This window comes from Tigriopus californicus, chromosome 11, assembly GCF_007210705.1.
Source record: "Tigriopus californicus strain San Diego chromosome 11, Tcal_SD_v2.1, whole genome shotgun sequence".
Classification (NCBI taxonomy): Eukaryota; Metazoa; Arthropoda; class Copepoda; order Harpacticoida; family Harpacticidae; genus Tigriopus; species Tigriopus californicus.
The window spans coordinates 11,957,041-11,983,037 of NC_081450.1; the positions used below are offsets into that span (position 1 = coordinate 11,957,041).

General features: G+C 40.4%; 4 protein-coding genes across 6 annotated transcripts; 1 reads left to right on the top strand and 3 right to left on the bottom strand.

Moving 5' to 3' along the window:
• Positions 1-47: 47 nt before the first annotated feature.
• On the bottom strand, positions 48-7,204 carry LOC131890816 (uncharacterized). Its single transcript, XM_059240249.1, has 3 exons — positions 6,285-7,204; positions 2,042-2,299; positions 48-870 (listed from the first exon to the last, which is right to left on the bottom strand). Exons 1-3 carry the CDS (start codon positions 6,630-6,632, stop codon positions 316-318), a joined length of 1,161 nt encoding a protein of 386 aa, XP_059096232.1. The 5' UTR covers positions 6,633-7,204; the 3' UTR covers positions 48-315.
• Positions 7,205-12,763: 5,559 nt separating this feature from the next.
• Positions 12,764-14,599, bottom strand: LOC131890794 (CCR4-NOT transcription complex subunit 11-like). The gene has a single exon (XM_059240216.1). It carries the CDS (start codon positions 14,479-14,481, stop codon positions 12,880-12,882), a length of 1,602 nt encoding a protein of 533 aa, XP_059096199.1. The 5' UTR covers positions 14,482-14,599; the 3' UTR covers positions 12,764-12,879.
• Positions 14,600-15,853: 1,254 nt separating this feature from the next.
• Positions 15,854-24,448, top strand: LOC131890796 (2-oxoisovalerate dehydrogenase subunit alpha, mitochondrial-like). Of its 3 annotated transcripts, XM_059240218.1 has the most exons (8): positions 15,854-16,072; positions 16,139-16,505; positions 18,735-18,896; positions 19,085-19,246; positions 20,260-20,404; positions 23,453-23,828; positions 24,148-24,242; positions 24,319-24,448. In XM_059240218.1, exons 1-8 carry the CDS (start codon positions 15,962-15,964, stop codon positions 24,392-24,394), a joined length of 1,494 nt encoding a protein of 497 aa, XP_059096201.1. In that variant the 5' UTR covers positions 15,854-15,961; the 3' UTR covers positions 24,395-24,448. The 3 variants fall into 3 exon arrangements, with proteins under 3 accessions (XP_059096201.1, XP_059096204.1, XP_059096203.1); XM_059240221.1 differs by lacking the exon at positions 18,735-18,896; XM_059240220.1 differs by lacking the exon at positions 19,085-19,246 and having other exon boundaries at positions 15,856-16,072.
• LOC131890798 (uncharacterized) lies at positions 23,452-25,990 on the bottom strand. The gene is made up of 4 exons (XM_059240222.1): positions 25,554-25,990; positions 25,133-25,492; positions 24,715-25,068; positions 23,452-24,653 (listed from the first exon to the last, which is right to left on the bottom strand). Exons 1-4 carry the CDS (start codon positions 25,855-25,857, stop codon positions 24,439-24,441), a joined length of 1,233 nt encoding a protein of 410 aa, XP_059096205.1. The 5' UTR covers positions 25,858-25,990; the 3' UTR covers positions 23,452-24,438.
• Between the last annotated feature and the right edge of the window lie 7 nt (positions 25,991-25,997).

Genomic DNA, 25,997 nt, shown 5'->3' on the forward strand with positions numbered 1-25,997 from the left:
ATAATAATCAACGCTTTTTTAGTAGGGCGATCCATCGTCACGAACGAGTTCCATGTTTCGCCCAAACCTCGTCCGTTTTCATTTATTTGCTCATCTCTATTAAATAACTGCCATAAAGAATGTAAAGGATGTCTAGCCATAGGTTTCCAGACACTGGATGTCGGACGATTGGTATAACAGTACAATGGATGGTCTCCTGGGAATTGATCCCAAACCGGTTGATTGCATTGTTTAGCCAACCGAATGGTCTGTCATCCGACATCCAGTGTTTAGAAGCCTATCACACTATCATTTTCAAACGAACTTGAAAGAGGTTCAGTTATTCACTTTCTTCATTCTAAATACAATTGACGGTTTCTTGGTCGACTTGTCCATAACAACCATTGCCGTTGCCGTCTTGCCATGGTTATAATGGAAAGCCAAGCAAGACTGACCTTTGGTCAAAACGGAGAGACCAATACCCTGACCAATTACTTGCAACTCTTTGGAATCCTCTCGTAGGACTAAGAACAATCGATCCTGGGGATCAAAATCATGTCCTCGCAACACTGCCATTCCACTGCTGGAAGGTGTGACCTTGCCTCCCGATGGTTCCATTTTCACGTGGCCACGTGGGTTTTGTCGCAAGGAGCATTGACGTCGATTGGCCGGATTTCGTAGAATGTGAAGGGACAAGATGTAGGAGTCCAAGGTGCAGATTAATTCGTTGGGACCACAAGGGTACACGGATAAGATGGGCAGGTTTGTGATGAACAAGCTGCCAATTTGGTGCAGAAACTGATCCGCTTCCCACATCCAAATGGCCACCCTGCCATCGGATCCGCTGGATAACAACCATTGTTCATCAGGGTGGATACAATTAATGCGACCCTGAAAGGTCAAATGAATGCAAAAATAAGGGCAAAATGGTCTCGGACGACTTTCATATCCTTTCATCAACGGACTTGTCTGGAAACGATTGGTGGGAGAATGGGGGCCAGCCAATGAATCAGAGAGAGTACAACCCTTTCAAGTGATGAGATTGGGCTCTTTCATTCTCATACACCAATCTGAATGTAAAGGATTCAGGGAAATCAAATCAATGCTAGCTCATTATCTGGGCTCTGATTTGCCATACAATCAATTAGGACAGCTATCACGATCGAAAAGAAGAACATTTTTTGAGTCTTAACGAATATAATAAAAAGCCCAAGCTTTGGCTCAAAAAGTTTCGTGTTCCAACATATTTTTTTCCACAACCTAAACAGATAATCGATTTCAAAGGCTAAAACGGCTTGTGTCAAAAATCTGGGGTCGGGAGCCTGCAACCCTTCAAAAACGTCTTTTTAAGTGAAAGGTCCACCTGAACCGACGTTTCTAATTTTTTTGAAACAATTTTTGAGCCTAGGCTCCTTTCTGGATGTTCAATAATCATTGCCAATTGCCGCAGGAGTGAATGAACAATGTAAAAATGTCGGTCGGTGAATATCATTGTGGAATTTCTCAATATTAGACGAGACAAAGGCAATATTTTGGATGAAGATGTTATGAGTTTTAGAATACGTCGGAAGAAAAAACGAAAAAAATGAAGAAAATTTTTTCAGGACTTGGTCGCTGCAATGACAATGTTGTTGAAACTAGTACTGTAGATATGAAATGCTGTATGTCTTTCGATAAGCAGGTCATCGACTTAGAAAGAACCTGAAAGCGAGAGCAAACACTGTTATTTTCGATGTTTACTTTGACACTGCGGTACAAACATATTACAAACTGGTTCCAGATTGGTTCCAAAATAAAAGAATACAGCCGTCCAGATTTTTAATGCTCATGGAGAACCTGGACATGATCAACCATCCAAACAATATTTGGAAATAATTGAAGCATTCTATACACAATTCTGCGTTGCCGTTCAAAGTGTACAAAAGGAATCAAGAATTCCAATGGAAGTGCCAGGAACAAAGAAGCACCACAATAGCAGGGTCTCAAATGATGGTGGATTACATCCAGTACACACAAGCCTTGAAGGTCGGTCTATACTGATGAATTAGTGCTACTCATTTACCTCATGTGCCACTTTCACCATAACAACCTCTTCCATTTGTCCCATGTCAGCAAAGCGTTGGATTTGGCTCTCGTAAATTAGGAGCCGGCCTTTCTGAGTCCCAACAATGACCTTGCTCATCCGTCGACAAAAGGCCAGGTCCGTGAGGATGTATCCGGAACTCGGAAACTGATACTTGATCCACGGCAAACGAATTTCTTGATCCAAGATCCACCACAAAGTGAGAGCTTCTCCCAAACCGCTGGAAGCTACAACAACCTGCGAGGAAATCGTGAGGGGTTGTACTTTGTCCCTTGTACATTGTACACACACAAATTTTGAAGGCCTTTTTTCAACCCAGATCTGTGATGTAATTGTAATTATTAGACCTCGAAAGAAAGTTGCCATTTTAGCCGAAATATTTTTTAAAAAGTATATGCAAAATCAACTTACAAAAATGCAAAAAGAAGTTCTACAATGGGGAAAGGTCGTTTTTAGCCCCTTTTGGCCTGTTAGCTGCATTTTTATTTGTTACCAAATATAGGCACCCAACTGTATTTATTAAGCTATCCATGGAGTTCACGTGACATTCCCATGTTTTTCTTGCAATGTTCGACATTAGGACACGTTTTCAATTAATGCAGATGTCATGGTTAACAATTGACTCTCTTGTGGAGCCTACTGTTTTGGTGTTGAGGGTGATTTTGTTCGCAAAATAATTTTAGGTCGCATCAAACCCATGACAGCAGATGTAGTTCAACTACAGGCTCTCTTTTTTGCAAAAAAAAAGAATGTTTTTCTTTTTCTTGCCTAATCTCAAAACAGCTCAAAAAGTTGTACGACCTTACTCAAAGTACTTCAAAAATACAAATTTTCGAAAAAAATATTTTAAAATCGTTGAAAGCTCAAGGAGTTCAACAATCATGGCAAATGTCACAAAAATCAATGAAGCCTCAAAGAAGCAGTTTTTATCAGTTTCCACAACGTCTTAAAGAAAAGCTTATTTTTGTAAAATTGCCTGTTGTATGTGTATGTATTGTTTACACAGTCGAACTTCGATTAAACGATATTGTCCGTCAGCGGAGAAGGTAGGTTAAATCGAAATTTATTGTTAAATTGAGACTTGTTATGAAGTAAACACAGAATTTAGCAAGCAGGTAAAAAATCGTTAAATTGAAATTTATCGTTAAATCGAGATTCGTTAAATCGAGATTCGTTAAATCGAGATTCGTTAAATCGACGTTCGATTGTATGAGATATTTTGAGATTATGCTAGAAAAAGAATATTGTTTTATACCTATTTGATCTAGAAAACCTTTACTGTATCATTTTCTTATGAATTCAAGTTAAGATATGACCGGGGTAACTTGGAGCGATGAACAATGAAAATTTGGCCAATGAATCCAATATAACTAAGAAATGGTTAAATATATCAGATTATAGTTGCTAAATAAGTGTTGACAAAATTTAGCAAATTTTAGTTCCAATATTTGGTTTAGGCATGTAAGTTCTTATTGCGAACAAGAATTTGATTAAGCAAAAAAAAAGAGTTGTGCCTTATGATTTTGCGAGCTAGAAAAATGGCAAAATGTGGTTGGGTATTTCCGCCAAAATTTTAAATGGCATTTTAACCACTATGTGCAATTAGCGCCAAAATATTGTGTATTTTGAGATTTTAATTGCTCTGCCTATTTACAAGCCCTTTTTGTACTTTTTAATGCCATCTTTTTTTACAACCCTGTTGATGGGACACTCCTGCTAAAGTCAGTTTGCACAATGCATTGCCAAGCTTTTTCTTATCGAGCTAATGCAGACTTGTTTTGACTGAAATAGTCAAAAAATATCCTTTTCCAATCACATACACAGTATCGGTAAAATCTCACAAAATAGTACTTGTATTTTACTTCTTCAGAAAATTAAAGGGAGTTTCAATCACCAATTGTTCCAGGTCTACAGTGAAAGTAGAAACTAGAGTTGACAATGCATTTGTAATTGAAATTATTTCTGAAACAATCATACACATGAAAAAAGTACATTTACATCCCCAAAAATGCTGGAAAAGCAACCAAAAAAAAAAACAGGATTATTTCAATGCTCCTGCCGGGGAGATACTTAGGTATGCGACATGAGTACTTTTAGTGAGCAATGAAATGATGCCAAAAATGGACCATATTAATTCTGTTAGCACACTCAATTTATGAACCATTTATAAGTTAATGGAATTTGAGAATGTAGCAGATGGGAAATGACTTCTATCAAGTACAAAGCAGCTGTAATCAAAGTTGATCCAATTCAAAGCAACGGCACTGATCGGACGCTTATGTTTATTGTAAGTAAGATTAAGCAACATCCTAACACTTTGTGGATGGCCATTGACCAATCAAACGAAACACATTATTTCATGTCTTTTCAGGTTTTCCCTCTTTTTGTCATTGCCCGTAATTTGAAAACGGTGTTTCACAATAGCTACAGTTTTAGATATTCTAACTTTTGACAAATGAAAACGGGAATTCTTTGTTAATCCTCATATACCGAATTCTTGTTCGGTTTACTCATGAGAAACACTTGATTTGCAAAGAGCAACTTAAGTTTTACGTGGAAAGAAAGGAAATATACAGTACAAGTGGACTCTGCACGGCTTGAAGTTATGGAAGTGTATGTGGCCACGGACTTCTAGAGATGTGGATTGCGAAGGGGAACCAAAATTTCTTATCCCCTAAACCGTTAACTTTATGCCAAAAAGCACTTGATACGACCGCAAGATCTGGTTGAATAGATGAACTTGGCCAAATTTAAGCCCAAAACTATGCTTAGGGAACAATTCGATTTTCGGCTTGCTCTTGGTCAGCAAAATAAGCTTTTGACAATATAACTTTGAAACGAAACGCTTTACAAGGAAATGATATAAAAATGCCCTACCTGCCTTTAATTGAAGGGATATACATTCCTTATTTCATTAATTTAATTCGAAAAGTGGCTCAGTGTCGCTATGAGCAAGAGCAGACCGATTTGACGGCAAGTACGTTCACAGTCCATATTTCTAGAAGTTCGTGATGTGGCCAATGACCGGACAAGATTTGGGATTGAGTATTTTAGTAATGTTCATGCTAATTATAGATCCTAATACTCGATCCATTCTTTTAAGAAAAGGTACCCATTTAAGGCCTTACCAAGGGACTTAGTGACTAAGTCAAGTTGTCAAAAGAAAATGATCTGGGAATATGTCACTTGTTGGAAACATATTTGGTATGGTTACCGTGGTCGTAATTACTAACAAAGTGTGCATTAAAACTTGCAATATACGTACATTTTTATAATAGCTGAACTAAGACCTAAAGAATAATTGCTCCTCTTAGTTCCTTTATATTCCAAAACGGACACTTAAGATTCCATTCGGAAAAAATCTTTGGCACCACGCGTATCGTGATGTTAAATCAGATTCTTAAAATTTCACCAATTTTAAGTTCTAATCAGTTATAGTCAAATAATAAAGGAGCACTTTGTTTGCATCTAGACACTTCACTTGTCCAATGTCTCTGTACTTCCAGCAATTTTATTATTAGTCGTACTGCAATCTATATGGATAACTTTTCAAAGAAACCCCAACTTCGAGTAAGTGTACAAACTTCAATTTAATCCTTATCATATTAGCCGCTGTGGCCCTTTAAAGTACGTTGAAAAACCGTGAAGAATTTCGAGCACGGCCACGGCAACGTCAACATTTGCCAAGGAGTGACTTGAAATCTTAATCAAAATGCCATGCCTGAAGCGTCCACCTTGTTTTGAAAATGGAGCGAGGTTTTCCATGTAAAACTCGTTGTTCTCTTTCAATGAAACTAATAACTTTTACTCGGTACATTGGATACGTGTGTACTCCATTTTGAGTCCAATGCCTCTCTAATAGATTGCTTTCGAAGTTGGAACTGAGAGCCGTCTAAATTTGGAACTTGTTAAATTCCACGCAGTTGACCTCAATTGCAATCAAACTAGGCTATCTGTAAATTGTTACCGAAATTGTTTTTGAAACCTTTTCGTTTTAAAACCAAGTGAAACGCCTTCAATCAAATCGTTGGATTTCAAATCCAAAACGTTTCGCAAACAGCTACCGACTACATTTCGACACAAAAGGAAAAATGTGTTTCTATGGGATCACATTTTTTTTCCTTCCAACACGATTGCTGTTCCGATCAGAGTCAATGGCAAATATTTGCTTAACTTGAATTTCATTAAATAAAAAAAATCACATTATAAGGATGTTACTCACGGATGAAACTGAACCTTTGTCCACTTTGACATTTGAAAACGGGCACCAATTCGAGGCGTGGTCCAAATGAGCCACGGGATCCTTGTCCGAAATCTTGAATCCAGAGCCAGATTCCAACTTGTCCGGCAATCCAAAATAGAATTGCATTTCGCCCGAGTCGAATCCGACAACCACCATCTTCTGACTAGGAACCACTATGACGGATTGGGGCACACGAATCTGTCCCTCTTTGAGACCTTGAGCATTGACTTGCAAGGCTTCGGTATCCAATTCAATGCTCTCCAGAACCTCTCCAAGAACTTCCCTGATGACATTTTCTTTATCATTTTGACTTGATTCCTCGTTCATTTTGTACACCTGAACTAAGACCACTTTGAATATTTCGTCTCCTCCGTTGTATGGCCTTGCCTTTGATAGAATCAATTACCAGGGCCTTCTTTTCAGGATAAACAGAGAATGGGATGTGGGCCTCCCGTCATTGTTTGATTTGACGCAGCCAGGGCGGCTTTTGGAATAGACATTCCACAGAATCGGCGTTGGTAGAGAAATTGTAAATAGTATATTCCGGCGGTCGTTATTGCGGTGGGACCTTTAATAGACGACTGTGTGTTGTAGTGTGTAGTAGTGCAGCAGGCAAGCCAAGTCCTTTCACCAAGGCCTGTGCACGAGATGTCATCTCTCTGTTGATGAAGCTTGTTCTACTCGCGTAAATTGACAATGAAGAGTGAAAATAGGTTGTGAAAATGTCGAATTGTTGTAATCGAATATTGAGGCGTGTCGATGGGTTGAAAAAATGATGGCATGTTTCTAAGTTTGTACAAGAATCATCCAGAACATCGGCCTTACAAGTGTTGTAACCATCATTATATTAAACTCCTTTCTTGAACGTGTGGTAAGAGAGTTCACGGTTGCCCTAAAAGTTTGAGGGTTATTTCCTTTTACGACATGCGTTTCTGCCACACTAATCAAATAAAAGCCGAGGAAACAATAGGCCATGAGGGCTTTTAAAGCACGTGAATAAAACATGGATTACCAACGAGAATTTTAATGCTAACCAGAGAGTATGAAAATGTTTCAGTTTCAGAGGTGAAATATTTCAATGATATTTACAACAAAAAGGCAAAACATCCAACAGATTTGTTAAAAGAGGCTAGATGCTTAGAATATATCTATCAAGTGTCTATTTGAGAGCTTTTGAAAGCTGTCATTTTTCAAAATCGTTTTTGCTGAAATTTTCAAGTGACAGGTAATGAAGTAAAATTGCAATCCACAAGACACCATCTTATCAAAGTAAAACGCAAGTTGCATTAAGAAGGGTTTCTCATTAAAAAATTGATCTTTTTAGCCTTTTGTTTCAATACAGAACAAACAACACGTAACGTCACCCAGCCCGTTGTGTCTGAGGGCCTCGGCCATCCCAACACGCCCCTATCCCGTCACACCCCAATATCCACATATACCCCCAGTTTGTCACATTCCCACTTCATTAGGTCATCAGCTCATCGAATCCCCACCCCTGGCAAAATAACATCATCTGTGGAAGCCATTTGTTCACAATGGAATACTCCTCAACCATTTGAAACATAAAACAAACTGAAAGCCTCATTCATTTGCTAAAATAGTTAAGGAACTCAGAATCCATATTGCAATTGATGTCAAGCAATAGAGCCAAAGCAGACAGCTTAAAACTAATTTTCAAAATTTTAGATTTATTGACAACGTAAAACTATAGTTATTTTGTCATCTATAGCTTTTAAAGGGTCCATTATTAGTCATGTGACGTCATAGCAACTGGGCCTACCAACTTTTCGATTTGTTTGTTTTGTTGTGAAATAGCCTAGTTATTGGGACATTGAAGCAGGAAAGGAAGATGACGTCACCATCAAATTTTGAGAGGTCACTCACACTTTTGAGGCTTAATAGTCCATTGTCAAGGAATTAAATTAGAGTTTCAATGCATCTATTCAATGCAGGAATGGTTCATGTAGCAGTGCAATTTACTTAACGGTCAGCTTTTTACTCATTAATATACTTAAAAAAATACTTTTAACAAAATAGCTGTTTTTGGACTTCATTTTCCTACGTTAGAATTTTCTAATTTGACATGAGACTTTTGAAAACCTTAAGGCTTCTTTGTCTAAAAATTGCGCGTTGCATCTGGTTTTTAGCACCTCTATTGTACCCCAGTGACCTCCCAAAATTTTTGCTGACATAGTCAGGCAGCAGCTACATAAAAGGAGCCATATCCTTGATTCGGAGCCACCGTGTGAATATGAAACGAAGCCAGCGAATGCATTATTGGACCAACCACAGGACTGCTGAATAAAGGCCTTGCCGTTGTACTACCTGTTCCGCTTTTTCTCATGGAGCAAAACCGTCGCATGAGGTCTAATCGAGACCAGAAATTGGTCCGCCTCAATTGAGAAGTGAGAAGCACAGCAGGTGGAACCAGCGCTCCACTTTGGGAAAGTCCCTCTTTACGCTTGCGCACTTATTGACGTGTATGGGAACCTTTATTCTTGAGAACTGCATCTTGAAAGCGAAAATCAAATCCAAAAAATCGCTTCATGCTCTGCAAGCTAGTGTCACTCTTTCAGGCGACACTCGAAACATGAAGAGGCAGGAGTAAGTCCAAAGAGAAGACCATCAGTTGCAACGGACCTCGATATCCAAAGCCAATCCATTCACAAGTTGATTGGTGGAACACGAAGGATTGATGAAGGATCATGGCTGGGACCAAAAGCCAACTCAACGAAAACATTCATGAATTAATGGTGGTTCGTGTCAACCTGTCATTGGACTGAGTTGATCTTAGAGGCAGGTGAGGGAAGTGGGAGGGTGGAGGGAACGCCCTCTTGTTGCTTGCCTTGTCAAAGCAAGGAAAATCAAAGCCACTGAAGGCCATCGAAGTTTGAAGAAATAGGAGTCACGATTTTCTTCATCTCATATAAAGCTCAAAAGGGTACAAAGTGCCTTGAACCAGAAGAACAAAACAGTATTTTTAGGGATCTTTGGATTGGCAAAAGTACAATCGAATGCTCAGCTTTCTCCTTCAAACGAGATATTTTCCATAACAACATGCAACATCCCACATTGTACCATGGAGCTTCGAATGTGCTCTTCGTTTCCAGGTATTTTTTCGAATGGCAACACCTACATACCTCATCTGATGTACAAGTAATTGATAGAGCTTTGACGAGTGTAACTTAATTAAATTGAAAGATTGATGACCTCAGTTATGAGTACGTAGCTGTTATTCAACGTGTTAAGTCCACAATGATTTGTGATGGTCAAGGACACCTCACAGTATTTCCCCTTCTGGCATATCCATTCGAATCTCGTTTGCGGTCACACACACACACCAACTGAAAAAAATTGACTGTCTCCTCCAAATTATTTCAAACCTTATTCCAGGGTATCAAAAGTTGCCGTACTTCATGTCATCGTTAAAAGCTACGGCAATTAATTGCTGATTGATAAATCTCGCTTGATGCTTGACTGGGAATGACAGATTGATTTAGATGTTGAGTGTCAAATGGGCTTTGGAAACATTCCATTTGTTTTTCAAGTAAGTCTTTAATGTAATTAAGTTAGTAAATTGCTAAAAGCTTAGATTGATATTGTATTTTAGATCGAGCATCTCAGCTTCACCTAGTTGGATATGTAATTACACGTACCTCCCTAAATGATGTATAAGGATAGTGATCATGAGGAAACAACGTTTGTACTGGTTAGTTGTGTAGGCCATCCTTAAGAGAGCTGGAGAACAACCGTCAGAGGAACATTCTTAATGGATCACTACTTCCATCAATTGAATCAGACTCAACGTACAAACAAAGATTTGTTCGATGTGCATTCTGAGGTTACGATGTTCGTTCAGTGCGTTTTTTAAGCTTTATTAGGCTTCCTGAGTTTGTTGAAAGGTCATTACTCTAAAAACATCAAACGCTCGGAAGAGTGATCCAACAAAGTCGAGATGTGATCTTTTGAAAGAACTAAAAAAAAAACTTTTGCTCTGATTGTATTTTACTGCCAGACTTAAGAGCTTGTGGCCGATTTTGATGCAAAATAAACGTAACGACGTCATCAGTTCAAGTTTGTTCTATATTGATTTATTATGCGTTTAAGTTTTTTATTTGTTTTGTTTTGCGGACTTCCTTACCTGTTGCTGGGATTGGAATCCCAGCAGTTCAAGACGAGAAATTTATTAATTCTACTTAACTCTTATTTATATGTATATTATTTGATCCCCCACGAATTAGATTTGGCTGATCTGGCTAACCCTTGAATATAAGGTTGATCGGAAATTTTAGTCAAAACTTGTCCATGTCTGACTCAAATCCTGCCACTGGATCAACACGTATAAACTCGCTACTTGCTTTTGAGGGCAGCAAATTGAACAATGAAGAAGCCCGAGGAAGAAGAGAATTGGACTTCATTGTTCGAACTAGCCTGGATTCTCGAGGGCTTGAAGGTGCTCTCAAAACGCACATTAAGTCCCTACGGTCACTACAATTGACCCTAAATCCTGGGTTGGAACAAAGCTCATGAATGCTTTTGAAAAAAAAGTTATCGTTCGAAAATCTGACGCAAAATTACTTATAAATGCCTTCGGCAACACAATGCAATAATACCTTTTTTCGTTCCTAGCGTGCTACAAGGAGTGCATGTAGCAAAAAAGTGGCTTGTTCCCTTTTAACTTGAATCGTCTCACGATTCTGATATAAGAAATAAGCCCTCTTATGGATGTGATTTAAAATCGAAGTCGGCAATTTTTTCCATTGTGAGATCTCGTAACTTAATAAAAGAGCACTTTCCAAATTTTCGTTATTGATTTAATGTGACTGTTGCCTTTTCAATGAAAAGAGAGACAAGAGAGTCTTTTCGTTTGTTTGGAGAGAGAAAAGCTTTTCCCCTGATTCAATAAAATTGTTGCAATACATTGGAAAAAGGGCTAATTTCCCAAAGATGTTTGCCTATGTTTTATTCGCAGAAAACTTTTCTCGGGGAAAAGTTTATTGAAGGCAAACGTTGACGATAACGAAAAACTTATTGAAGTGTTTACTTAACTTTTTGTACCTTGGATTGCCAAGTGAAATATTCGCATCTCCAACAATGTTGTCTACAACTTGTATCCACAGAGCAATTAAACAACGTACAAACCATATGAATGTTTTTGAAAGGGGCAAATTTGGACTTTCACGCACCAGGATCTTGGAAAGCCTGGTTGGCAACTCAATATGAACCAAACGTAAATTGAATTAAGACATCTATTACCCTTGAATGTCAAATGTCAACGTGGAAGATGTCAAAATGAGGAAAAATACCACAAAAAATGAATGTTAGAGGTTGTGAGGACCTCCAGCTGTCTAGACTAAGGCATAATGCAATTCAATTAGCAATCTACAGGTCTTTAATTTGAAATGTTAATAGGGGGCATTTTTTGATCTATTGTGAACTGATTGCACCTTCTAAATGAAAGAAAACACGAGAAATGAGGTTTTGAATGACTTTGAACGCTTCTACAAAAGCACTCTGGCATTAATTTGGAGGAAATTTGGATTAGCTCTTTTCCAGTTATTGAGCCTTTGTACTATAGTACTAGATATCGAGTGCTTTAATTGATTTTGGAGAAATTGGCCGGACTCGAGTCCGGACTAATAAAAATATATTCTTTTTTTTTTCCCTCCAAGTTTCACGAAACGCCTTACCTAACCCTTAGTAAAAGACACCCCAACACTAATCCCTATTTTTGGGATTGAGGACAATGTGCTGGGTTTCTTTTCCAACTTTAAAGGCTTGACAAGAATAAAGGAGAAATTTAACATCAGTGCCAAGTGTAACAAAACCTAAAGATTGTTCAGGTTCGCTCAAGGCCAATGGTGGGCATCTTTTACCACGGATCTTTCCTTGAGGATGTTGAACAGTATAGCTATTTAAAGGTAAAATACGACATACCGCGTTTTTGAGAAGTAGATTCGTTCAAATCAAGTCATAATCGTACGTAACTATGGCAGTCCTGGATGTTTATAACAATGTCGGAGAAATGTTATGATCATGATGTCAAATGGTTGGCAAAAATATCTTTTGATATCTAGTCTAGACTGAGGATTATTCGACCAATGAAAGAAGGGATTGGACAAGAATTGCGAACCGGCTTTAAATTGTTGTTGCATACCGCCCGATTTCTACAGACTCTGGTCGATCTCCGGCAAGTTACCCAACCACCTCCACCTAAAAACCGGTTTAAAAATTTCAAAGGAACTACTGCTAAACAGGGCCAAGTACATATTTTTACATGGCTGGTCCGCACACTCCTTCGTGTGTATTTCGCGGAAGAGAAAGAACTTCCTTTGAAGAGAGAACGTAGAAAAACCAGATTAATGGGCTCCCGCTGTGTTTCCAGGCTTACCATAATCCTGCCACAAGTCCTTCGTTTTCTTTTTCCTCGAATATGTCGGGAATCAGAGCTTTTAATACAAGCTTCCATCAATCTTGTTTTTATTGGCCAATTGTTAATGTGCGTACAGATGATGCCTATTAGTCAACTGTTTCAAATACTTGGTTCTGACAAACACGCGCTTGTTCCGAGGTGTCACTTGGGAGATTTGCTGGTATCGGTGACGCTGCTAGGGTTGGCATTGGCTGCAGATCCACCCGAGGGCGAGGTTGCGATGGCCGGGGTGGTGGTAGGCGGAGAACCGCTAGCCGGGATCTCGGAGGCGGGCATCTCACCATCCTCAAGCTGTTTGAGGAGTCGGAATAAGGCCGCGGCCTCGCGAATTCGACTGAACTCGATGCAAAACGCTTGGACCTCAATGAACAATTCCTGGACGTTGATAATCTTGTTGCGGATGAGCGATTGCAAGAAAACGCACAGCAATCGAACCAATCGGTTCTGCATGTACTTATCCTTGATGGTCTCGCACGTCATGATGCAGTTGGAGATGTAGAGGTGCACGAACTCGTAGGGCAATTCCACGGCCGTGGTCAGGCGATTAACAACCTCCATGGAGTGTAAGCTCATTTCCATGTTGACGAGGACAGTGAAGTAATCCGTGATCAGGGCCGAGTCCATGAGACTGAGCAACACTTCAATCGCGATCAGAGGGTTGTTCTCCACCAGACCCGGAAGTTGAGCCGGAGCAAATTGGCTCTGCGACAACAAGATCGAGCCCGCATCCCGTTCCAGTTCAGACTTGAGCTTGCTCAACTGGGACAGCGACAAGGGCTCTTTAAAAGCTTTGGCCAATAGTCGTTGAGCCTCTTGAGCCGAGGTGGCGCCACTCTGGCTCAACGAGCGGTCAATCATTGGTTCCAGCCCGGCGGTCGAGTACGGGTTCAACCAATGAACCTCGTCCTCTTCCACATACAGGGGCGGAACCGGGCAGAAGAACTCGGGTCGAAAGCGATGCTGAAACAAGGGCAGGCCATCGGGACCGGCCTGCGCCGCTTGACGCAACACATGCTGCGCATCGACCTTGCCCTCGGGTCGCGTGAACAGGGCCTCGTTGGTCAGGCCAACCATAACTGGCACGCCCGGCATCTCTGAAGGCTGAAGCCGCGTGCGCCGCTCTAAGGCGTTAACCGACAGATGGCTCACGTCCACCGGCTGCACATTGGTCAAGGGCTGCGATACGCCGATGACGCACAAGGTCTGGCGTGCCCATTCAGGTGGCACGGCTGCGCCTGGTCCGCATAATCGACCGGCCACCAATAGCGTTAGAAACTGACGCTCTACGGTCGACAAAGGCAGGCCCACGGCTTGAAGAGTGTCCATCCCGGACTGGACATTGGTCTCATCGGTCACCCAATGAAGATAATGGACAAAAATGTCCGTGAAAGGCAACAGATGCGGGTCGTTCATGCAAGTGTGATACAGAAAGAGGAAGGCGGACAAGCGTTGTCCAGGGCCAGGTAGGCATATTTCCGCCTGTTCCAGGATATGCCATAGGCCCAGGCCCACGTCGAAGTGATTGGAAGGGAAATGTTTCAAAAATATGGCCGGTAGGTCTTCAAAGGGCGTGGATTCGAGCAGGGGACGATCCATGATATCGAGCAACAGAACCAACTGATCGGGCGTTAAAGGCGTGGGCAAATCCTGACTTTCGGGGCCAGGAGCGCCACTGGGGGCCGGTGAGCCAGCAGTAGGCGTGGCCACGGAGCTTTTGGTGGTGGGCGGGGCGGGGAAGGGCATGATGGGATCGTTCAAATCCCCACTTTAAAAGATGGGAAAGTTTGGCACACGAGAACTGTGAGCCTCGTACAACCTACACAACCCTAACAACTTCCGTCGACGGAAGTGCCTCCAAATAGCTGGAAGGAAAAAAACGCCAAAAATTGTCGAAAAGCGCAAGATTTGCAGCAATAGTGATCTCTCATAAGATGAAAGCACAATTTTTATTTGTCACCTTGCATCACATTAGAATTGGCAATTAAACCTCCTAAACATTGTCAAGGAGAGGTTAGACATTTTTTAAGAATTAAGGATGCCAATTGAGGGTATCTTGGTGCTTTCTGTTTTAGAAATTCATCTTGAACCTGCATTGCATTTGAGAATTCCATGTGATTTGTAAAAATGAAAGCAAGTGATCAATTAATTTCATTACACTTTATGATACAGCTTTCGTAATATCAACTTTGAAAATACTTTTCAAATTTCGGAATTGCTCATTTTCAAGTGTTTGCTGACAACGTAGAAGCTTTCAGGAGAGTGCGCGCAGCGTCTGTCTAAATCATATCTTACTTTTGAAGACTAAAAAGCGCACAGTTCTTGCCAAAGCGCATAATGTGGAGGCTCTGGTTTATCGCATAAAAACAAGAAACAAGCGATGTTTCAGGGCTGCTAAAGGATTTTCCTTACCTACTTGTGCCTGTTAGTTGTTTGGAATACATTGGCTGTTTCAATATTTTCTCTTTGAAACAGTGATAACTCTAACTAAGGCAAAAATAACTGCATAGCAACATTTTTGTTGGATAAAAAAAGGAACCCTGACTGTGTTCACATCAGGCTTTGAACATAAAGAAGAAATTCCACATGTTTCTGAAAATGGTAGGTAGATCAGGTGACATTCTGACCATCTTATTTACCTTTGAAATATGATTCAAATGACAGATTTCACTGTCTCCCCTTATCTCAAACACATCATGATCAAGCTTAAGATCTTGACAAAACCTGTTTCTCTCTCAGCCCACTTCCTGTCCATTGAATAGTTTTTTTTGTCTTTCCCCAATTGAATATTCAAGCCTAAAGACCCGAAAAATGAGAATTAAAACTTTACATGCACATAATATATACCTCATCCATTAGTTGCCGGTATTACTTTACCAAACCTATCCTACTGATTGGACCTATACAGCACCAAACTTTACCTAAAATTATATTGTTAATGACCTTTAGAGTCTATTTCAAAACCCTATAGCTATCTGTCTGTCACCATCACAACGACTAGCACTTCCACCTGATTGATGAAGAATGGCCTGGCCATAGCTTAGCATCCTCAAAGATCATTCGACCAATCATTTCATTCAACGATCGCCTTCATCCAGCTGATCAAAACAAGGCCAACTTTCTTGCTGTGTGGCGTGACGTCATCAAGTAAGTACACTTGAGTTCCTCTTTGCTGTTCCTGGATCAACCGCAGTATAGAGTGGTGTGCCATTTAACAATACCTGTTATGAGTGCTTTGGCATATCGGGTCCGGAATGGCTTCTCTCTCTGGAGCCAAGGTCGAAATTGGCTCAAGACTCCACAATCCTTGATCTCTTCCTCCGTTCCAGCGAATAAGGTTCATTAATCCAGTTCTACTGAGTCCAAGTGCAATCGCATAAGATTTTGTCCCATCTCTCTTTAGCTGGTTCAGCGTTGCTACGCCTCGGATAGTAATGTGGCTCAGTTTCCCGGGGCTAAAGCCACTTATACGGAAGAATTAAGCTTCCTCCGACCGGATTCCTACGATGGGATCCCAATTTATCGGGTTATGGATCAAAAGGGCAAGGTGATTGATGTCTCCTATGATCCAAAGTTGTCGGACGAGGAGCTGTTGAAGATGTACAAGTCCATGACCATGCTGAATACCATGGACAAGATCTTGTACGAATCACAACGGCAAGGTCGAATCTCGTTCTACATGACCAACTACGGCGAGGAAGCCACACACATTGGGTCAGCTGCGGCTCTCAATCCCAAGGATTTGGTTTATGGACAGTACAGAGAAGCCGGTAAGTTGGCAGGTGGAGCAGAACATACGGTAAAGTATTCGAAGAATACGTTTAATGAATTTGTTCCCAAACGTTAGCGATAAGAGAAGGTTACCGATTAGCATTTGTAAATGAGATAGAAAAACAAATCTAATAAGTGATGGTCGAAGCGAGTTTAAAGTAGTTGTCGGAAGATTACAAACGTTGAAGGACAGTGCAGTAGTATCTGTTTTTTGTGATTCATGTAATAAAAGTGAAGGGTTGATGAATGTACGTACAAGACCTTGCAGTGCTTTTCGCATATGCAATTGAAATTTGACTTTCATTGTGTAAGGTGTTTTTTATCGATCATTAACCACCTGATTTATGGAAGCAGGCGAATCTCCTATGACTTTCAACATAAACTTGAAAAGATTGTAGAAAGTGGGATGCTCGCAAGAAAATTTGATGTTATGCTTTAACATGAAATTCTTGTAGAACATGAAGAGTGCCTGCCTATTTTCTAGCTGCCGAAGAAAATGTATTTAAAGGGGGCTGACCTAAAATTGCTGATATGAGCCATACCTATTGAAATTCGAGTCTCACACAATCTAAAGTTTCAAAAACAGTTCGAAGAAACGAGGTTAAACTTTTGCAGAACATGGTTCAAAATAGGAATTTTCCCTAAAATTGCGAAACATCAAGCCTAACCTTTGACAAATGTTAGGTCAAAATCCAATGACACTTATAGAAATACAAAATAGAAATATAATTAGCTCAATTCCAACTTTTAATTTTTATCGTGCCACAAAAAAAAATGATTATTTCTATTTTAACAAAGATTTTAAAAGCCTGCTATAGTTTTTGGGAACAAATTCAGAACTGTCAGAAGAACCTTTTTTGTCGATTTCAATTTCGAATTTGTGATTCAATAGAGTTAAAAAAAGACTAGGTGCCCTCCAACTTGTTCTTTTTGTATTGCAACTCTTCCGATTATTGAAAATTTAGATAACTCATGTCTCGCGTTAGTCGTGATCTTTTCCTTTACAAGATACGATTGCAAAACAATGTTTCTTTTTCACCCCTTTTCCTACTTCACCAGCTGAATAACCGATAAACACTTAGAAATATAAACTTGGAACCATCTATTTGTTACTGAAGGCTTCACTTGCCGTAATTTGAGTGTTTAGGGTCAAATATGCAAAAATAGACCTAATATGTTGACAATTTTTGTTGTTTTCCTCCAGATATCAAATGTCACATCAGTGCCTTGTGCTTTATTTGGGTCTAAACCCATACTTGTAGTCTTAGTTATTTAATATGACCCTCTTTATTTACATTGTTGGGTTCTCGCCACTAGCTTGCAATAGGTCATGGAAAACGAGAGAAAATTAAGGAAAGCCAACTCGCATCATGATCCAATTGAATTTTCATTGTGTTACAGACCCAAGAAAGAATCCTTTTTGATGCAGTTCTGTCATTACTAATATCTTGACTTGACATCAGAATATTTTTGCTTCAACAAGCTGGCAAGTTGAATTAAATGACAAATTTATGGTGCAGTTTGGCTTGACATGTTGTCTAGAGTTTGGTCGGTAGAATGACGTCAGCTGTTTGTTTCCCTATCACTTCTCAAGGGGAATATGTGATAAGAGTGAGATTGGTGACTGCCTGTTGCATCGTGTTGAGGAAACCTTTGAAGCGCTCTCTATTGAAGAAACCTTCGAAAAACAAGTTGGAGAATGTGCCAGCAAGAATATTCTCCTTGACAACAGCGTGGTCTTGCCACAGTATCTAATCAGCTCGTATTCAGATCGACAAGCCAATCTTGCTTTGATCCTATGGCTCTCTCATACGTTTTATTTGTTTGATCCGTATGAGAGCATGAGAAATCCCTTGCCAGAGTTAGAAAATCCAGCGGGATCAGGACGCAGAAAGAACTCTTCTAGGTTATTCCCGCGATTGTCTTTAAACTTAATTCACTACCATAGAATTTCCATATTTTTTGCTTTAAATTGTCAGAATTGGCTCGTTGAAACTGAAGGTTCAACCGTGCTTCATGATGGGTGTAAATTGAAGTCCAATACAAAAACAATTTTGCTTCCCTGACTTAGAAACTCACTCGCGAGTTCTGACTAACGTAAACTCACTCGCGTGTGTAACAACATAGTGAGTGGTTATTTTATTCCTCATTCAAATTGAGAGTACATTGCGTGCCTTTAAAATGAAGAATTTTGGTTTCTCATCTGTTTCCGGCCATATGGTTTTCAGGCGTCCTGATGTATCGGGGATTTACCCTGGACCAATTTATGAATCAGTGTTACTCAAACAGTTTGGACAATGGGAAAGGTCGACAAATGCCCGTTCATTACGGGGATAGCGAGCTCAGTTTCGTGACCATTTCCTCCCCTTTGGCCACCCAAATGCCCCAAGGTAAACCCGCCCACCAAGTCTCTCAAAGTGGTTGGTAGTGTGGGCGAACGGCTAACGGCTTGTTATGGCTTTTCCCCTTATGTGTCTTCATCTCTCTTTCGTATCTCGTCGATTGGTTCCCTGCTTCACTGGCTTGACTTTCCGCCTCTTCTACAGACCTTTCTTTGGTTACTAACTTGGGCTTACAGGTGTGCTAATGTATCGAGGGTTCACTCTTGAGGAGTTCTGTAATCAATGCTACGGCAACACCAAAGACTATGGCAAAGGCAAGCAGATGCCCATTCATTATGGGAGCACTGACCTCAATTTTGTCACCATCTCGTCTCCGCTGGCCACGCAAATGCCGCAAGGTAAGTACGCAACCATCCATAGCACGCTCATCTATGTAGGTGAATGCGTTTGAAGGTTGCTATTCATCGACTGAACCGAGTCAACCGGAACCAAAAGGCTTCTTTGATGCCTCATCGCAATCACAGGGGCCGTAGGGAATGGTGAATGTTGAGGTTGGCAAACCCTTGACTTAAATGCCAACCACCGAAAATGGGTTTCCCTCTTTTTCTATATGTTCTTGGCATGAGTTCATTGTTTGACAAATTTTCAACGTAATTTTGTTTTTCTTTTCCTTTCTAACTTCTAACCATTTGTGTGAAGCGTGATTTCATCAGCATATTTTGTTTAGAGCTCTGAAGAAGAGAAATGGCACTTCATCTGGTTTTACATATAGTAACAGATATTTATGTCTTCAATTTTAATTTCAATGTAATAGTCATGGTGCCCGGTGAAGTGGAAATGTTATCACTTTTTTGAATCGCATTACATCAGCACTATGAAATTAGCCGAAAATCATGTGTTACAAGAATATCTGGAATGTAGACGGACGAGTAAAGGATGATGATAGAAATCATCGGCCTTTGTGAATCTTCCATTGACATTTTTGAACCAATTTCCACAACAATCAGATGTTTGATACGGCAGAAAGTTGTTCTCAACATCAAAATTAAAAATAATGAAGAATGGATTCTTTGCATGAAATGGTTCCCCTTGTTACAAACTCATTCATTTGATGCTCTTCATTGCGCTGAAAGTTCAGATTGCACATTTTTCTGCCAAGATATTTCGCAAAATTAAAGTTTGCCTCATTGGTTCTTCATAATACGGAGCTCAGCTACCTTCAAGAATGGCTGATTTGTTTGAAATGGACAGGAACTATCTCTCCTCATCCTTCGCTTCTCTGTCCATTTTTCGAGGTGTTCATTCATTTGACTTAACTCAAACGGACTGACTGGGCTTTGAACGTAATTAGTTAATATTTGGCGCGTTTGGCCGTGCACATTAATAATGATGTCAAATTATTGTGTTATAGCGGCCGGCTCAGCGTATGCCTTCAAACGTGCCCAAAATGGTCTTGCCGTGATCTGTTATTTCGGTGAAGGAGCAGCCAGTGAAGGAGATGCCCACGCAGCTTTCAATTTTGCGGCCACACTCGAGTGTCCGATCGTATTCTTTTGGTAAGATTTACATCCACTTTTTCTCTTGAATAAGAACAAAGCAGAAGGCTGTACATTGGTGAATCATGGATGGTTGTTTTTTTGTTGTTGTCAAGCGTGTTCTTGTTGGTTAAGGTTGCCCAGATTTTAAGAGAGACGCTTTACTCTGTTTCCAACGCTACGAAAGCTGTGGGTGGTGTATTTTGTGAGATTTGAAAGCTTTTTAGGGAGTGTGGGTGGGGATCCTCGATGAAAAGAACGAGCATTTAATAGCAAAAAAAGCTCTTCTTTAATACACTTATCAGAAATTGATAAAAAAGAAAATGGTCTCAATGTTAATCCTTCAAATCGATTCAGAACGCGACCAAAATAGCTATGGCAAAGTGACGAAAAATACGTTGATGGTACAAATTCTTATTCAAAGTTTATCCATACATCGTACCTATTGGTGAGGAATTTGAAGTTTGAATATCAGAATATTTTGCGGCCTTTATTTGGATGAAAAAAGCTGACTTTCTTGCTTCAAAACTTTTGAAAGAATTTAACTAAACTTGGTCTTTCAAAGGTCGACGTTCCCATTGGAAAAAACAGCAGGGATGAAAATTGGTAGCTTTTACCCTTTGTTATCTCACACAAACATGGACTGTGTTTGGCAGAGAATGCCCTTAAATAGAGGAGTAAGCTTTCAATTTCAGATTGTCTTTCAACGCCTGTTTTAAGACTCTTGATCGATTCATTCACTGAGATTTCAAAAAGAATATCTACGTGGTTGTTTTTTCTTCGTGAACTTTATCGAGGATTTAAAGCCCCTAAGGTTACTAATGTTCGGGGCGTACTCCTATACTTTATAATAAGGTTTTTGATCTTCGTCAAATCCGGTGTCTCCAATGGGGATTGATTTTGTTTTTAATCTGGAACACAAAATTCTATTTATTGAAGAAGAACGAAAGTCACGAAACCCCTTGAGTTCGAAAAGTTGTTCTTGATTAAGCTCATTACCTACTCGATATTGTGGGCGAAGATTCAAATGCTTTATGATTTCCTATGATTGGATAACGATTCTTATTAAAAGTTTTGTTTCTAAGGCAGGAAAGGTAGACAAAACAAAACCAAAGGTACAAACAAAAAGTTTGAAAAAATCAAATGAGAGAACGTACGACCGACCTACATTTCTGCATCTTAGCTCATCCCATGGAAAGCTTTCTGGATTGGATTCGGTTCGGTTGGCTCATTCTTATTTGTCGATGCTCTTCAAGATTATGAATTCAGAAAATAGTCCATGGTTTTCCTGACTGAAAAGAAATGTGGAATAGGACTATGAGGGTACCAACGACGAAAAGTTGAATAGATCAAACCTCGGTGGAATCCAACCTCACTTTCAATTGTTACCATCCTTTGTTGTTAAACTAAGTTACATAACTCATAGAAGAGGTTGAAATTTAGATCGATCTTTGTTCCTTTTTATCTCAAAGTGAACAATCCCTCAAACTCTCAAGTAAAGTTGCTGAAGAGTTTGAAAGGAAAGGACATGGGGCGATTACTCTGCAAAATATAATTTGTACTGTTGCATCGACGAAATATTTTGAAATAATAATAATTGATTTTACGTCCTGTGACAAAATATTAGTCATAGTTTAACCGTCAAAAATGCAACTCATGACGAACACTAGTAGATCTTTGGAAAGTCTACCGGGTAACAAGTAAGGAATCGGGCACATAAAGATCATTATGTAAGAGAACTGGGTGTAGGCAAAAACGCATGTTTCGTAAAGTCATGCTGATACTGTAACTGAATAAAAGTGCATTTTATCAATCAGACTTAACGTCCCTTGCCACTGATAAAATTTCTGATTCGGTTCCTGGCCGTAGCACACTTTAGCCGCACCAGTTGGGTTAGAATGTCGTCCCTTAGTCATCGTTAGAGGTCGGAAAGTTGAATGGTTTTAAAATGTTATTTCTTACATGGTTCGGGTATTTTTGCAGGTTATTGGACTTTCTTGTTTTGTAACTCTTTATTTCAAATCAATAAACGAAGATATCTCCTTACCATGTCCTTTAGAAAAAAAACATAACTGCAGACATTCCAAACTTCAGTAAATCCCGAATGATCAGGTTTATAATGTCATTCTAACCTATAATTTCAATGAATAACTAAACGTTCTAATAAATTTCATACTGCTACAAGTCCAATAAATCTACTCCATATTTTATGTGACCAAAGTATTGTAACTCGCTGAAAATTGAAGCCTTTAACGCATGAAAGTATTCTTGTCTTTTTGCTTTGTATTAAAAACCGATCAAACTGATTTGTTCCCCCTTCTCAAAACGCTCAATAAGTGACCTGAATATTACAATTTCCCCTCAAAATGAGCGGTCTTACGTCATGTAATTGCAAAAATTCGCGAAAAGAGTTATTTTGGCCATAAGTAGACTAGATAGATAAAAAAAGCATATGTGAACCAAAGTTAATTGTCTCTCCGAAACCTAGTTGTTAAATAAGGTTGCTTTCAGCACCGGCCATTGAACCCACTACTGTTTACCTGGGGATAATAATATTCGTGCCATGTTCACGTTGCCACAATGATGACTCCAAGTTCTCCTCAATTCACCCTCATTCTGTCTAGATCGTCTTTATAATGTTTCATACAAAATACCTGGCTTTGACAATTGTTTCAGACTTGACGCTCTCAGGCAACCAAACTTCATCAGGAGGAATTGTCAGGCTGAAAATTGTACGGCTTTCCTGGATTAATGTTTGTGCACACTTTAAAGACTAGCACTTGATCAAACTATTATGCGCCTTGCACATCCTTGGCCTTGGAAGACACGCTCGTATTTTTTGTTTGCAATGAAACAACCAGCTTATGTCTACACTGAACGGCAAAGGAAGATGACTACTGCTGAAGACATATCCAGGATATGACAATTTTCTAAGGAAATCGGGACCTTAATGTATCCAAGGGAATCTAAATTGTAATCGAACGCTCCATACTGCTTTCCCAACGACCGCAACCACCGTTATTCAAAATGAAACAATCTGTCATCAAGTCCCAACCTTCTCCTCTGCAGCCGAAACAATGGATATGCCATTTCGACCCCGGTGCACGAACAGTATAGAGGTGACGGTATCGCCATTCGTGGTCCTGCCTACGGCATGTCCACCATCCGAGTGGATGGCAACGATGTGTTTGCCGTGTACAATGCCACAAAAGCGGCCAGAGAGATTGCCGTGCGAGAAAGTCGACCCGTCCTCATTGAGGCCATGACTTACCGCATTGGTCACCATTCGACCTCAGACGATAGTTCAGCTTACCGGTCCGTGGATGAGGTTCGGTATTGGGATCAAAAGGACCACCCAATCACTCGATTCGCCAGCTACCTCCAAGAACGCGGGATTTGGAGCGAAGAGAAGGAGAATGAGTGGAAGACTGACTCGAGAAAGCAGGTGAGCTTTTTCATCAAGAATGCTGGATTGATGATAATTGATAATGGAATCTTTTGGGGATGAAGTACACGTCGTACACCTGTTACCGTACTTTTTGAGCAAGGGAGGGTTATTGATTGTTTATGCAAGATGGATTAGATGCTTTAGGGTTTTTGTGTCGATGTTAAGATTGCGCGTACGATATTGTGAAAAATGTGGCATATTTAGAGCTTAACGGTGGAGTAGATTCGTTCTTATATCGATTTTCAGAGAAGTAGAACGATTCAACTTGAGCGGGGAATATACTCGTACTCGTACATGTTTTTTGCTCGTTTTTTAGGTTCTAAAAGCATTTGGCAAGGCTGAAAAGGCTTTGAAGCCTAAGTGGGAGGAGATGTTCACGGATGTTTATGACGATGTTCCGCCCCATCTCCAGTACGTAAAATATATATTTTCATTGACTGATCAACTGATCCCTATATACCGTTGTTTGATGAAAATGTCTTTCCAGGAAACAGATGGAGGACATGAAGAAGCACGTTGAGAATTACAAGGGAGAATACCCCATCTCAAGTCATGAAAGCTAATATTTGCCACTCAAATAGTCTCAGGAATAAAGTCAAATCGCTGCTCATTCTGTACTTTCGTGTTGCCTCCAATCATCATAACTCCCTTTATAAAAAGTGGCACGAAATCCTAGTTGTTGCAGCATATTACAAGCCGCCTCGGCTCGTTTCCCAATTTTGCAGGAAGTCACAATCAAATCGGTCTGGCTTGGTCGCTCAAAGCCATATTTACTGACAAACTCTTCTTTGCTCAATTGAAAGGCATTCTCAAGTTCTGACACTGAAAGGAAAGAAAGTAAATCAAAAATAATCATTCCTTCACACCTTCATTCTTGACTCACGTGGGATTTCTTTGGCCCCAGGAATTCGTCCCTCAGTTTCAAGTTCTTGGTTATCACGGACATCAATCAAAGTGATGTTGCCCTCCTCCAGACCCTCCTTGACGTCCAGGCAATCCATGTGTCGCTCGACAGTTCCACCTTGTTCCATCCAATCCATAAAGCTGCCCTTGTAAACGCCAGTTTCAATGCCAAGCAAAGCCAATTTGTCGGCCGCATCTTGAGCCCGTTTTCCCCTAAGACAGTGCAAAACTAGTTGTGAATCGCTGTTTCCATCGTTGAGACATGGTTTGTCAAAGCCATAGGTAAACGCAAACTCTTCAGGGCTCATGTGAAAAGCCGTGAATAAAGCAGACACTGCCAAAATAGAGACGATTTAAGTTTCATCAAGTTTAACGGGCCAGAAATATTTGGAACCCACGTGGAATGTTCACACTGCCTGGAATTCGTCCAGGGTGAAACCTTTCGTGAGGTTTCCGGACATCGATCAGGATGATCGACTTTTCCTCCAATCCTTGCTTGACTTGATCAAAAAAGATCAAGTTTGCCCCAGCCCCTCGGAGGATGGGACCCCCTTGTTCCTCCCAATCTTGAAACCCGCCGTCATAGACACAGAAATCACGATAATGTAACTCTTGGAGTCGAGTGGCAGCTACCCGGGCTCTTTTACCGGCATAGCAATGCAAGCAAAGGTTCTCGGATTCTGGCTTGGGCTTGGGAAAGTCATAATGGGCTTCGAAGGTCTTGTCATCTCCATGGAAGGCGTCCTTGAATTGCGATACTGGAATACCATGATGTTACAACTAGCCCGATTGGAACAACTTTGTTGTAGTCAGTCTTACAGGGAACGTGGAGAGATCCAGGAATCCTTCCAGGATCCACACGCTCGGGAGATTCTCGAACATCCACCAAGACAATTGAGCCTTCATGAAGGCGCCTCTTGACCTCGTCGAAACCCACTGAGGGCGGCGGGGGAAAGGGGACGATAGTGTTGTTATTTGGTTCCATTTCCTTGGCAGCGTCAGATATCATCCTCAGGGTCAGTAATTGGAATGTTTTCCACCTCCCTAAGGCCACTGCATGACCTTTAGAATATCCACTGATTCCTTTGATAACACTTGATAAAGCTAGTCGCGGCGAATACATGATTACGCAAATGATAAGGACCCCTAGCCTCTAACCTCAAAAACTATGACTGCTACCCAGACATATACTTAAGATCGAACAATGTGCGTCTTGGAAGACAGAGGTACACTCGATCTTTCTCATCAGCTGTCGCTTCAAAG

Excerpts from the sequence above, each read along its gene's own strand:
- LOC131890796 (XM_059240218.1), top strand. The coding sequence starts at position 15,962 with ATGAGTGCTTTGGCATATCGGGTCCGGAATGGCTTCTCTCTCTGGAGC. Across the intron at positions 16,073-16,138 it reads CCTCCGTTCCAGCGAATAAG|CTGGTTCAGCGTTGCTACGC; the intron begins GTTCATTAATCC and ends ATCTCTCTTTAG. Across the intron at positions 19,247-20,259 it reads GGCCACGCAAATGCCGCAAG|CGGCCGGCTCAGCGTATGCC; the intron begins GTAAGTACGCAA and ends ATTGTGTTATAG.
- LOC131890794 (XM_059240216.1), bottom strand. The coding sequence starts at position 14,481 with ATGCCCTTCCCCGCCCCGCCCACCACCAAAAGCTCCGTGGCCACGCCT.
- LOC131890816 (XM_059240249.1), bottom strand. The coding sequence starts at position 6,632 with ATGAACGAGGAATCAAGTCAAAATGATAAAGAAAATGTCATCAGGGAA. Across the intron at positions 2,300-6,284 it reads ACAAAGGTTCAGTTTCATCC|GTTGTTGTAGCTTCCAGCGG; the intron begins GTGAGTAACATC and ends ATTTCCTCGCAG. Across the intron at positions 871-2,041 it reads TGGTGAAAGTGGCACATGAG|GGTCGCATTAATTGTATCCA; the intron begins GTAAATGAGTAG and ends TTGACCTTTCAG.
- LOC131890798 (XM_059240222.1), bottom strand. The coding sequence starts at position 25,857 with ATGTATTCGCCGCGACTAGCTTTATCAAGTGTTATCAAAGGAATCAGT. Across the intron at positions 25,493-25,553 it reads TGGATCTCTCCACGTTCCCT|TATCGCAATTCAAGGACGCC; the intron begins GTAAGACTGACT and ends ATGGTATTCCAG. Across the intron at positions 25,069-25,132 it reads AGGCAGTGTGAACATTCCAC|TGTCTGCTTTATTCACGGCT; the intron begins GTGGGTTCCAAA and ends CTATTTTGGCAG.